Consider the following 14288-nt stretch of genomic DNA (forward strand, 5'->3'; position numbering starts at 1 on the left):
TGATATCATATTCTTTAACCTCAATTATTTGTTGTTTCTCGCTGTCACGAACTGAGTCAATTTTTTTTTTTTTTTTCGTATAATGACGAGTCTTGTCAAAATCTATCATTCTTCTTCATGTTTCCGTGGCTGGGCCGCTCTGTTTTTGCAGCAATGACGCATCAGTCCACTGTTTATCCCAAGAATATGATGATCCTTCTCAATGGCGCTTGTTCATCGACTCATCTAAGAGAAGTCTGAAAGCGTTGCTGCTCCACAATGGGAACAAGAAACCCTCCGTTCCTGTAGGTCATTCAGTGCACATGAGTGTTATGGGAACATGCAGCCACTCCTAGATGCCATAAGGCACAAAACTTACAACTGGAAAATATGTGGGGACTTGAAAGTGATCGGAAGCTGATGGGAATGTAGTCAGGATTCACTAAATGCTGCAGTTCTATGTCTCTGGGATAGTCGAGCAACTTCCAGGTATTACATCGAGTTGGACTGGCATAAATGAAGATCATATGAGCCAGGAATTTCGAGTGTCCAGGATAAACCTCTGGCTAATTCACAAAATTATCTTCTTCCCTCGCTGCTCCACACAAAGCTTGGTTTCATGAAGCAATTTGTGACAACACAACCCAAGAGAAACTCGAAAGGATTCGAGTATGTGGTGGAAAAATGGTCGAAGATCACTGAAGCCAATTTGGAAGAAGGCATCTTCGTCGGTTTGCAAATAAAGGAACTTCTGAAAGACCACAATTTTAGCATCACACGTCCTGATGACGTGGAGCTGGAGGCCTGGAACCCTTTCGGTTGAGCTATGTGAAAATTTCTTGGGAAACATAAGATCTATGAATTCTGAAGATGGCGTGAAAAGACTTCTGAAACCCTATGCTGCTATGGGGTGTTGGATGTCGCTCAAAGTGCATTTCCGCCATTCACAATCCGGACGCTTTTGCGCAGAACCTTGAAGGAGTGTCTGACGAACAAGGAAGCGCTTCCATCAGGACATCAGCTCAATGGCGCATCGATACCAGGGTCTCTGTAATGAAGGAATGCTTGCACATTACTCCTAGATGTCATACAAGGACGACCCTGCGTCAAAGCGCTTTTAGCTTGTCCTTCTGGATAGTATCTTCTTCGTATACCTTCTACCTGGGAATACTGAACTTCTGCAATGAAAAGTTTGAGCTGATACGTATTCGTAGAAAGAAAAAAAGAATGATAAGACGTGTTGTACTGAGACTGAAAATTCGTAATCTGCATCGGAAATTAGTCTAGAAAAGTTACTCTGCATCCTTGATGAGAAGGTAAGGTTCAGTTTTATGATTACATGACCTGAGGCGCCTGGCTAGAGGCACTGAAAGAAAATGAATGGAAAAAAGAAAACGTGCTTAACACAACATCACAAGCATGGAGCCGCCAGACACCCATGTTGTCCTCTCCCAAGGACTAAATGCCTCACGCTTGACCAGCTCGCCCTGAGGCACTGACATCCTTACGACCCTCCTGCGTGGCAGACATCTGTGGCTTCTCAAGCCCCTCAGACAACAGTCGCATGCCTCAGAAGAAGAAATACGCGAGGAAAACAAAGAAGCTACTCTTCCACTGCCCCAGAGTGTGTAGTTTTGCAAAAATGAGGATGACAGGCAATGCAAGGACACAGATAGATAAAGGCTTGTCATGATGAGTAGGCAAATGTGCATTATGATTGAAATCTGGCGCGAGTTACCCTAGCCTACGAGTGGGTCGACATTTTTCAGGGAGAGATGGACTAACTTCCCATATCATGAAAATATTATAAAGGCAATTTGACACACTTCCTGGTTATCAGTAAGAAATAACTCGATCGAGAACATTCTATTTTGATATGTTGCATCTGTCACCTCCCATAAGACGTGGCACCGTCAGTTTGGCGGTGGGAAGCAGCAGCAGCAGCAGCAGCTAGTGCCTGGACACAGCATGGCTGAGGTCGAAGGTTGGCCCTCGCCCCCTCCTCATCTTACTAGCACCACCACAACCACCACGAGAGCACGGGTCCCTTGACCGCACACTGACAACCCCAGGACTCTGGCCTCCGTAGTTCATCATGGTAAGGTGTTCGACACTAGCCAGGACATTGAAGGGTGGCAAATGCACGCACGGGTCAGCTAGAGGTACTAAGGAGGTTTACTGTTGAGAAAAGAAAAAAGAATACAGCGCAAAAGACTTCTAATAATCTGAATGGGAACACCCTCAGCTGCTGAGTCGGCGTGAGGCTTATCGTAAAGCACGACTTCGGCAAGTGGAAAGTGTCCAACACTTTTCTTCAAGTTTCTTTCGCGCGCAACGATATCAGCTGCGAATCGCGGCCACGTGACGTCACGGGGCTTTTGCAGGATCCCTCATGCAGAAGCTGGAAAAAAAAAAGATAGCCAATTGTGGGATGACCTCCAGGTTTATCGCTTTACTTCAAGGAATCGCAAGACAATCTCCTCCTCCCTTCCCGGCGCAGCCCACGTCTTCGAGACGCTCCTTGGGTCTCCAGAAAGCCTTCAAGGTTATCCCAGTACCCCACTGCCTTACCATAGAACACCAAGAGGTCACTAATAGACCCCACCAGGTCATAGTAGCCTCCGCCGGGTCACCACAACACATGCTAGGTCACCACGGTGCCCATCCAGTCAGCACAGCAGCAGCTGTGTCACTACGGTATGTGTTGGTCCATCATGAACTGGCAGATAACTCCTTAAGTTCGCTGTCTGAAGCAGCAGATGAAAACTTTTCTGCCAGTGATAATAACTTGAGGCACCCCTGGCTGAGGCCCCTAATGTCTCCTCTTCTTTCTAAATAGTGTAAGATCCTGTGTGTGGAGCTGTCATTCGTCTCGCGAGACATGAATACTTTAGTCCAGTCCTTCTGCGCGGCAGGCCATTCGTTGGTCTGCGATGGAAAGTCTTCGTCGCCTGTTGGTACTGTGGATAGCGTACCGGCATGTCGCGCTGAGGGACCGGGTTCGAATCCTCTTCGCCTATACGTTAGTCATTATCATCGACTCCATAAGTCCATAACATGCTGAATATGTATATATATATATATATATATATATATATATATATATATATATATATATATATATACGCTATTCATACTAGGATCTTATCAAACAGTCCTAAAAGTGTGTAAGACTCGTACCCTGACCGGTAATATAGTGGGCCACAACGAAGCCGAGGTTCGAACGTGGTTATGCACGTCTAAAGGCATACGAAAGAGCGAGTATAAACGCCCTTCATCAAGCGCGTTCCGTAAGACGACTGAACGATCAAGAGAATTTTTTCTTCGGCGTTTTTCAGAAAATCTTTGACGGATGCGCTACTCGTAGTGGACTCATCATACAACACTGAGACCTCTTATCTTCCCAGGGCGAGAGGGGGTAAACGTTTTTCAGACAACGTTTTTCCTTGGTCATGAGGAATAAACGTTTCCGTTATCTTCTGTTTCTTGATTAAGCCTCGAAGTTGCGTCTTCTCAACCCGGGCGCGCTCTGCAACACCAGTTGCTCTACTCTGTATCAGGGTCAAGATAAGGCCCAGGTACCCGCTCTTATTTAAAGCAGAGACGATGGCATTGGATCACTCCACAACGACTCACAAGTTAGGGAGAGCCACAATGCAGGAGAGACTCTTCATCCTAGCGGTGTGTCTGATAGGGGGTGGCCTCTGCTCCTCCGCCAACAGTGTCCATTTAGATTCAAAGGACTGGCCATGTCCTCCTCCGAACGACATTCTACCATGCGTATGTTTCACGGATGCCGATCATCGCCTCGAAATGGATTGCTCTGCGGTAACCGATAATGCAGAACTGGCCAGAGTCTTCGCAACCCATTTCACCTTCACCGATTACGACACGCTGTTTATCACACCTGCTACGCCACCGGCAGGTTTAACCGCCCTCGAATACAGTGTGTTCGGAGAGGTTAGCTTCCGACATGTTAACATCAGCAACACCAAAATAAGAACCGTGGAGGACGGTGTTTTTGACAGGTCTTACCTTACACTAGAGACACTCGTGCTGGCCGACAATGAGATCAGGTCCTTCCCTTTTTATTCGATCCAGTATTTCAAGATTCTCAGAGCGTTACACTTGGAGTATAATGAGATTCGTGTATTTGACGATATCTGGTCGGATTCGCTGGAGGTCCTTAGTCTAGCAGGGAACCAAGGTCTTTCCATCTCCTCCACGGCCTTCATCAGTGCTACAGAGCTAAAAGAGCTGTATCTGTACGACTCGCAGATAAGGAACATTCCCACAAACATATTCAGGGAATTGGAAAGTGTCCGTGTCATCGTCCTGGGATACAACGATTTCCAAGGTAGACTGAAGAGGAACTTCGTGAACCCAAGACGCTCTCCGCTGGAAAGACTTCTCCTTAACAATAACGGTATAACTGGCATCGAATCCGACTCCATAACTGGTAAGTTGAACGAGTGTTTTTCTCTTTTTTTTCGATAAAATTGTAATGTTATTACTCATGCTCTCAGAAGACTCTTCTGAGCAGGTGTGTTACCGACTTCGACTACCCAAGGTTATAAGGCAAGCTGATAGTCACCTTCAGCGAGGCTCTATCAGTAGGAATACCGACTCATCAAAGAACTTCTAACTCCAATGGCGTCCACATTCCCCTGCTAATAGTCGTAGCGCAGCCTTGGAGCTACAGGATCTCCTGAAAAGCGTCCTTGGGATAGATAGATACATAGATAGATATAGCATGATTACCATCATTATCATCATTATTATCATCTGAATCATTTCATTACCATTATCATTGTTGTTCTTAATTATCATAATATAACTGTACGACTTCTGATAGGGGTGCTACAACTTTAAGGCTGCGCTACCTCAGTTACCAGGGAAACGGGGCACTCCTTAGGTTCCTCAGGAAGTCTGTACTCCCTCTTCTCAAAGGACGATGATACAGCCTCGCCGAAGGTGGCATTCAACTCGCACTGTGAGACGAAGGGTATTCGAATAGTCATTTTCCTTGTTGAGGGACGATCATAGCCTAGCTGTAACGCTCCCGCCTACTACGCAGGTGTCCCGGGTTCGATCCTAACTGTTGGAGGTTTGTATGTTACATATATTCTTACATAGATGTTCTTGTTCTTCTGAATCTATCTTTATTTCTCGCAGGTTTGAAGTTATCTGGACAAGTCGACTTCCGGTACAACTTGATCGAGGAACTGCAACAGACTTACTGGTGGGATCTTCTGTCTCAGGTTAATGGAGTCGACGTCATTGACCTCAGAGGTAAAACAAATTGTGTCGTCACCACACCAATGTATCTGCTGCTCTGAAGAGCCTTTATCCAGCACCCGTGACTTGTTTATATGTTGTTAAATTCAGTAAAAGTAAGGAGTTAGATTAGACAGAAACTGTAGGATTCAAACTTTTGTACAACCCAGGGTTATTGTTCATGAAGGAAATGTAGGGTAATGATACCTAATACATCAGTGAGTCTGACATATAATTGTAATATAGCTAGAAATGACTGACACACAGCTGATTACCATCATGTGTGCATGCGAAGTGAACTTGACGTGTATGTTTGAGAGCATATGTTCACACTTACACACATAACATTTATAAGCATTAATAACACCGAGATCAGCTGTCTGTACAGGTGTCTGTATTCATCAGGGTTTACTCCTCAGCCCATACACCTGTTCGTCATAGCCTGGGGTTAAAGACCATAACACAGGATCGTCCAGTCTCTTGGAATTGCCATCATGGGTCGAAGAGAGGGTGCCTCGTTCCTTCTACTTATCCGTCAACACTTGAACCTATTAATTTGCCCAACAATTCCCTTTCTATCAACATTTCTAAGGGAAAGTATCTATCGCCTTAAAACTAACATAGACTGCTCCCAGCGGAGTCGCTCAGCAAAGTTCTATATGATTAGCTTAGTCAACCTAATCATAAAACATACCATGGCAAGGGTACAAGACGGACGACCAACAAGGATGACCTTGACAATATCAACAAGTTCAAGTGTTTACGGTTAAGTAGAAGGAACCTAACACCCTCTACGACCCATGATGGCAATTCCAAGAGACTGGACGATCCTGTGTTATGGTCTTTAACCCCAGGCTTAAACAATTGAGGCTATCCCTCTTATGTGATGCCATAAACTAAGGCCTCACATAGGAGGATCTATCCATGCTATGATAACCCATAACCTCAGGGTATGAGATAATGGGAGGTCTTGAGATGATATTTGTATTCTAAAGTGCGACTGTAATGCACTGGTCCTCCACACTCCTCGACTCCCATGCTTGTATTATAAACGACACCGCATCGTGACCAGCACACTCTGTGTCTCCCACTCATCTTGCAGACTTACGCATTCACGGGGAGCTTCATATTGAACCACTTGGCTGATCCCTGCGTCCACACATTTCCACCCCTTGATCCTCATCTCAGAAACTACAGTGCAGTTTAGCATAGGTCACATCATTCTTATCTACAGTTTCTGTTACACTGGGATGTCTTGACTTCTGAGAGAAAACGGTGGTTCTTTCAGAAGAATCTAAAGTTTTGTGTTTTGACTAGAGAAAACGACTATATGTTAGGATAACCTAAAAGGATAGATATATAAATCGAAGGCAACATTCAACATTTGTTTAGAATCTTTCCTCACAGGGATTCATGTTTTGTCATAGGAGCGTTGTCTCTTTCTCACCATAATATGGTTCATTCATCTCTTGAGAAGAATATAAATTTCTTACGATATAAAATCTAAAAGTCCTTTTAGAAGATGTCATTCCTTCTTATGGTCCTAATGTTGACAACTCTGTATGCCCTTACGAACAGACAACCCTCTGGTGTGTGGCTGCGACGTCTTCTGGCTTGTGTTAGACCGGGTGTCCATGAACAAGATACATAAAGAGACGAAGTGCATCAGCGGGTTCAGACTCCACGACCTACCTGAGAGTATCTTCAATGACCATTGCACTTACCCACTCATACAGTAGGGAGAAGTGGATCATCACGAACAGCAAAACTCATCTTCATTCTCTTATGACCAGGATGTACACCAGGTTTTAAATCTATGGTATATTTCGTGTGATGGGCACTTCAGCGACGGTAAGATGGTGGGACTAAGTATTTTTTCTAACAGTCGTCGGTGCGTTTGTGACAACAAAGTAACAGGGGTGGGTATTTTTGAGATGATATACCAAGAGTAGGTTTCTAGGTATTCTAATGATAGCAGTATAAAAGGAAGGAGTACTTGTTCTTCTTTTTCTTTGTCTTTTTTTTGGACAATACAGCAGCAATGAGTGCTGTTGGAATGTTGATAAAACAGTAACGGGTACTTTTGGAATACATACGTCTGTGACGGTGGTAACAGGGTTAAGTGTAAAAGACAAAAAAAAATCTAACAAAAACTAATACTTTTGGAAGAATAGGGCGATCGAAATGGTTTTTTCTCTCTTTCTCTGGGAGGACAACATGAACAGGTCCCTCGGTAACATATTAGTAACAGTTTACATAAATGTGTCATAATACATGAATACTTTTCTATGCCATTGGCCGGAGGTGTCTTTCTGAACAAGACCTGAGAGTAGTGTGGTGGTTCTCTAACACTGCTCTAAGGGCAAAGGGAACTTTTCAAACAATGTCTTGACAAGTCAACCTTCTTTCCTTGACAATGGCTTAATAGCAGGAGGTACTTCTCTCATATCTTAATAGCAATGGGGACATCTACGACCATATTCTAACACCAGTGGGCATTTTTGCTGACAGTATATGAACATAGGGGACATCCCTGCCTTTATGCTAACATCTTTAAGCACTTTTTCTGATTGTACTCATACAGCAGAAGGCACAGCTGTGATCAATGTGAGATAACAGGAGAGTGCGAGCCTCCCTCTGTCAAAGGAGACGGATTCACGACTTCAGCAGGAAGAGTCTCTCTGAAAGAGTTATCATAACGGCCATGGGTATTTCAGGGCATTTCAGTGATAGTATGAAGATATGACTACACGTCTTGAGAACTTATGGGCGTTGATTTCATATCAACATATCAGCTGAAAAAGGGTAAAGAAAAAAGAAAGAATGTATTGCAATATTGAAAGCATGAGAAAACACCAGGTCTTCAAATGTAAATGGATCTACATTATGATAATAAAAACAAATCTTATAGAATTATAGACGAATTATTTTCCGATCTACAATATTACTCCTGCAAAAAAGAAAAAAAAAAAGTCCATTGAGAGTGAAAATCAATAAAAAAAAACAAAAGATTTGGACACACAACATATTACTACACTTAACAAGCATTCAATGTTTCATTTTATTTCATAGTGTTTTACAGGTATCAAATCCGTTTAAGAATTATGCCTTAACTTGTGTAAGTCTATAGTGACAAGATTCCTGAAGACTGGGCCTTGATCTAGATAGTGGTTATTAAATGGTAAAAGTAGAGACAACTTAAAGTATCTACAAATTTTAAGTAAGTGAAAACATGTCTTTAAAAATGTGCCACGTCTCGAGTATTGGAAAATACATGAGATGGTATAGAGTTCCAAAGCTTCGAAATGGAGGGAAAGAAGTTGATATGGAGTTAACATAGCTGGGTCACCACTATATCAACTATATCTCCTGCCAGGTACCAAGTGTTCCCATCAGGTCACCTTAAATCATGTCTTAGGTCACTGCTCGAACCGCCGAGGCGCTGTGGTCATTCGAGGTCGCTGCTGTACCCACCAATTTCACGATATTATCAGCTGATGATGCCTACAGTACCGCGGTTCCTAAGAAAGAGGAGCATGTAGTATTCTCGTGGTCGCTACAGTACCCAGAGAAACACTAGCTAGGTCCCTACAGTGTCTATAGGGGCCACTGTAATAGCAGACTGATCACGAACTCTCCCTCCCTCCCTGTCGGATCCCGCATGCAGGCTGAGGCACTGTGGTAACTCACCGTGTGACCACAGTGCCCTTAGCATCAGCAGGTCACCTCAGTCTTGGCAAGGGTTGAGGTGGAGTCACCCGTTACGTCCAACGGGGTCACAGCGGTGCCCTCGGGGTCACCATTTAGCGTCCTAGTATATCGTCGCAGTGTTTGCTGGGTCGGGACGACTTAAGAGTGGACCTTGAGGGCACTATTTCTAGCACCATGTACCCTTCTAGTCCCAGACAGTCTCTCCCGCGCCGAAGTGACCTGCTGCACCATCCTCTTTGCTCTAGGTCCACTTACCCAACGACCGACGACCAGCCATATAGTGATCCTTCCCTGTACCGAGATGGTCGTGTCAAAATTTCTAGAGTGAACACCGCCTGTAAACACTTATAGATTCCTTTGTAAGTCCATAAGATATCTTGTCTCTGTTGATACTGTAATATGATTCACCTTCAAGTTTGCCAACAATGACATGGTAACATTTCAAGGCTTTTTTCTGTATGTATACATCCTATACTAACATTTTTTTCGTGATGTGGTTGCATCTGTCACTGTTGTATTCAAAATAACGTAAAGAGTTGATATCATTCGAAGATTTAGGTATGCAAATTCACAACTATACCTCATCTGTTACATATAACATAGAAACTAAATGTTCACAAGACTTCGTCCTGGAACAATCTCTTGAAGCATATGTCACCATCAAAGATTAGAAAATGTGAGATATATAAGGGATAAGAAGATGGGAGACGTAAGACATAGAAGAGTCCATTGGCGAGATGTGGCGACACGTCTTCCCTCCATAAACTGCCATAGACTACACCGATCACAACCCTGAGGCCACACTATTACGTGACTTCCCTTCTGTACATTCATATCCCGGATGTTCCCAGTGTGTGCGTCCTCCTCCTTGGACATCTAAATGATCATTATCCCGATGAACATCTACTACTGAACATCATCCCGTTGAACATCTACTACATAAAGACTTTGTCTCCGCGGAAAGAAACACCTTAACGGACGCTTAAACTCTGTGGAAAGGGATACGAAAACAGATGATTAAGATTTTAGCGTAGGGAAGGGAATCGGATGATAGACTGATAGGATCAAAACCCATTCAACCCCTCTACGATGTCAGCACACGACCTCTGATATATACAAAAGCCATGTCACTTGGTTCCCATGGTTTCCAACACATTTCACACCTCCACTATCACGAGAATCAAGCGTGACTCACACGGACGCAAAGTATTTTACAAATGCTTAGTCTTTATATATGCCTTAGAAATATTACTCTATCATTCAGACTCTACCATTCTTGCCATGCCACCATGACATCTGTAGAACAAAGATTAAAGTGAAGTAAATAGTATCATTAATAGACGTACATCTTATGAAATCCTGGGCGCTCTTTATCTTCAGATTGAGTTCTAATGTGGACGTTGATTCATGATAAAGATAAGTGAAAGGCCAACGACATCATCAAATTAAAACAATGAGGGGTTGGGAAGGCCACCTCCTTCACTGATGCTGACATGATACCTTTCGAGAAAAAAATATTAAGACAGTTTCACCTAAAAAAGATGACAGAAGTTGAAGGTGGAAGTTCAGTCAATTCAAAGCTTCAGTCTTCAAGAAAACTTCAGGAAGACTACAGTCTTCAGGTGCTGTGTAGAATGCTTGCCTGTCTTACATACAATGGATATGGATGGCATCTTTATATTCCTCGATAACACAACCCTCCCTTAATGCATAATAGATTCTCAGACAATCGTACATAGAATAACATGACGTCAGATGAATGACGAAGAAATGCTCAGACAAAGAACAAAGAACAAAGAACATATCTATGAACGACCTCTCAAAGGACAACACGACAGTTGATCAATAAAACCTTCAAACAAAACCTATTGTTATCTTAGTTTTTATTTGATTTAGAAACCTAGATTGCACCTCTCGGCTCCCGTTAAGGTTTAATAAGACTCCTTATTTATATCTTTATTCATTTTTATTACAGGGGTGAAGCTGAGAGTATCATTTTCACACTGAAGTGCAGTCGAAGCATTTATCATCACGTCCCACTTCACAACTCTTCCTCACTAGGCTTTAGTTACACAACTGATTCGTCTCGTATCCTCTTCAGATATCGTAGTCTTGAACGTTAAGACCTACTGAACTTTCCTGGGTAAGGAATGCCTTTCGAAATATATCACGTATGACCAGTTGTTTGATAGATAAGTCAGTCATTGGTGTACCGCCGTTAATTCTAATAGATTTGCGCGATATGTTCCAGTGGATGACTGGCGAATGTTGGGTGTTAGTCTATGTGGTGACCTGAAAATTCCTCAGTGTTTCATGTTTGTTATCAAATAGGAACTGGGTGCAGTCATTTGAAACCTGTTTCTTTTTTTTCTCTCTCTTTCTCCCACTTGTTCTGATGAACAAGTGTATCAAGTATTCTCTCTCTCTCTCTCTCTCTCTCTCTCTCTCTCTCTCTCTCTCTCTCTCTCTCTCTCTCTCTCTCTCTCTCTCTCTCTCTCTCTCTCTCTCTCTCTCTCTCTCTCTCTCTCTCTCTCTATTCACTGCCATTTGCTCAGTATCCACGCCCTTTCAATCAAAAAAAAAAAAAATTACCACTATGTAGGCAATCGCTCCAGAATACACACACTTACAGGGGAAGGAAAAAAAGAAATAACAGAACAGGCCTCAAGAATCCCCTTAGAAAGACAAGACGTCGTGAGGAGGAGAAGGAGGAGGAGGAGGAGGAGGAATTGCGACTGAAGAGGGCAAGCATTTCATTCCAGAATTGGGTCCAGCTGACGAAATCAGGCATCCTTCACTCCGGTGCGTTCAGCAGTTAGCGAGGAAGAAGTCTGGCGGTAGGTCATGCAGCTTCGGTCCATTTGAACTACATCTCGTGTCCCTGTGTATCTTCCTCATCAGCGGCTTGTTCATCACGAGCCAGAACACGTCACAGCCACACAGCAGTTCGTTATCTGTTCCGAGGAGAGAGTTCTCAGTCCAGGGAGGAGGAGAAGAAGAAGGAGGTTGATGGGTCAGACTTGAAAGTCCAAGTAGGCAAGAAGGTCTTTATATATTACTTTCTCCTCGGTGTTAATGGCTCGTTAATCTTTTTCCCCTTGTCTTTTTCTTTTTGCTTGTGTGAGTTGTGGAACTACAATATTTAGATTTCTCCCAACTAGAAAGATAAGTTTGAGGATTTAATACCCTAGGATCTAAGAGTGTGGAGCCACACGATATCTAAACTCTAAGAGCATCATTGTTGAAAATGCTAGGAGGGCTGGGGGGTCGTAGGTAACTGGTTACCCTCTGCCTATGTATCATATCTAGGGAGGCGGGGGTTGTGGGTAACTGGTTACCTTATGCCTATGTATCATAATGTGTGATTGTCTGCCAGTGTGGCTTCAAGTGCAGGCCATCATATTTGTGTGAATGTGACGGTCCAGTGTTGTGGTAGATGGTCACTTGAAATGTCATTTAGTGTAAAAGACGAAGTTATGATGCTCTTCTGCAATATTTTGACCTCATCCTGGACGATATGATGGCGTGAAGTCTTCAAGACCTGTACCATTTGCCCTCCTGTTAACCTAACTAGATCAGAAATTAACCAACACTTGGCTGAACAACACAGCTCCTTTCTTTACGATCTACAATCTTCCCAGTGTTTCTAATGACGAGTTATGCTCCCTGCAAATTCTTATCTTTATCTTATCTTTAAGAGGACGTTTTACTGAATTTCGCGGGTGTTTACCTCTCAGATCAATGGCGTCATCTTGAACGACCTGGTCCAGAAGATCGAACCAATTGTTCTTCTCCAACAGAGTAAGTTTGTTGTTCCTAAAGTCGACGGTTGCGGACCTCGCCAGTCCTGTGGTAGGAAAGGCTGTATTAGTCTTACTGTAGAAAGGAAATCGCAACTCTTTCCTTTAAGAAATGCACCTTCGAACTCAGGATACTCACGATCATTATCGTAAGCAATCAAAAGTGCATACACACGCACACACACACACACACACACACACACACACACACACACGCACGGGGAAGTGAGTCATGTGTAATGAACCTCTCAGAGTCCTGGATTTCTTGTATTTGGACTGCCAGAAAGCATTTGACACTGAAACGCTGATCCAGGAACTAGATCTCAAGGCCTGGACGGAGTCAAGAGGGACACCTCCTCCTTCGATGGACAGAGGATAGTCTCAGTAGGAGGAAGCAAAGGACGCATGTCAGAGGAACTTTTCCCATACGGGTTAAGGTAATAAACGGAATAACATCAGTTTACAAGGGAACCTAGACCGACTTCAGACTTGGTATGATAACATGGCTGATGAGATACAACCCATATATAAAGTAATGAGGCTGGGACGAAGCGAACAGACGGTCTCAGTATGATTATCATCCAGCAGGAAACAACATCCAGGAGAAGGGATTGGGATGCGACACAGTCCCTAACCTACCACCAGATTTCCTGCTTAGGAGAATCGTCTAGGGAGACAAATCGTCTTCTGGCAAGCATCGGTAAATAGAAGAATCAGGGAATATTCAGCAAGCTGTTCGTATCCTCCATTTGGCCAATGGAAATATGTTTCTCAAGTTTGCTCACCGGAACCCACTAAAGAACAAAGAGCCAACAGAATGGTCCACAGAAGAGCAGCAAAGACGGTACTAGAATTAAGACAGCTGAGTTACAGATAAGAGAGAAGAGTCGGGGTTGACCTGATCGCAACCATTTAGTTTTCAAAAGAGTTCGATAATTGTGGACAGTGAAGAGTTCATTGACACCAGGAGGGTTAGAACAACCAAAAGACGTGATATGAAATTAAGTGAACAATTTATCAAGAAGGATGTAAAGAAATACTATCAAAGCATAAGAGCGTTGGATGAGTAGATCAGAATGACTGAGGACATGGTTAATGCAGACAGCATACATAGATTTGAAAGGCTGTAAGACTATTAAGAATGTTATTGATATGAGCCCCACGAGCGTAGAACTCCCTGCCCGTACGGTATAAATACGTAATTAATATTGGACATTAATTGATTACATACGCACACACACACACACACACATACACACATATCCGTATCAGTCTATTTGTATACATTTCAAATATCAAAATAATATTTATATAACTCACTAGTTATAGATCCTGGACGAATATCAGTTATTTTGTTATCCTGAAGATTAAGCACCTCGAGCGAAAAGGTCGGCCCAGTCACCAAATCCAGGTTCAGCAGACCTAAGTAGCTATTCCTAGCCATGTTTATAACGCGGATGACTGTAAGTTCGCTGAAGACGTTTGGCGGAATACTTCCTAGCTTCATGTCCTGCAGGTACA

The 14288-nt window shown here is 43.3% G+C and overlaps 1 protein-coding gene and 1 pseudogene across 1 annotated transcript; one reads left to right on the top strand and one right to left on the bottom strand.

The window, feature by feature from the left end:
- Positions 1-3570: 3570 nt before the first annotated feature.
- LOC139756591 (oplophorus-luciferin 2-monooxygenase non-catalytic subunit-like) lies at positions 3571-8169 on the top strand. The gene is made up of 3 exons (XM_071676222.1): positions 3571-4438; positions 5155-5271; positions 6835-8169. Exons 1-3 carry the CDS (start codon positions 3586-3588, stop codon positions 6993-6995), a joined length of 1131 nt encoding a protein of 376 aa, XP_071532323.1. The 5' UTR covers positions 3571-3585; the 3' UTR covers positions 6996-8169.
- Positions 8170-11382: 3213 nt separating this feature from the next.
- Positions 11383-14288, bottom strand: part of LOC139756482 (oplophorus-luciferin 2-monooxygenase non-catalytic subunit-like) — a 3558-nt pseudogene continuing 652 nt past the window's right edge.

Source organism: Panulirus ornatus, chromosome 22, assembly GCF_036320965.1.
Source record: "Panulirus ornatus isolate Po-2019 chromosome 22, ASM3632096v1, whole genome shotgun sequence".
Classification (NCBI taxonomy): Eukaryota; Metazoa; Arthropoda; class Malacostraca; order Decapoda; family Palinuridae; genus Panulirus; species Panulirus ornatus.

Excerpts from the sequence above, each read along its gene's own strand:
- LOC139756591 (XM_071676222.1), top strand. The coding sequence starts at position 3,586 with ATGGCATTGGATCACTCCACAACGACTCACAAGTTAGGGAGAGCCACA. Across the intron at positions 4,439-5,154 it reads CGAATCCGACTCCATAACTG|GTTTGAAGTTATCTGGACAA; the intron begins GTAAGTTGAACG and ends TATTTCTCGCAG. Across the intron at positions 5,272-6,834 it reads CGACGTCATTGACCTCAGAG|ACAACCCTCTGGTGTGTGGC; the intron begins GTAAAACAAATT and ends CCTTACGAACAG.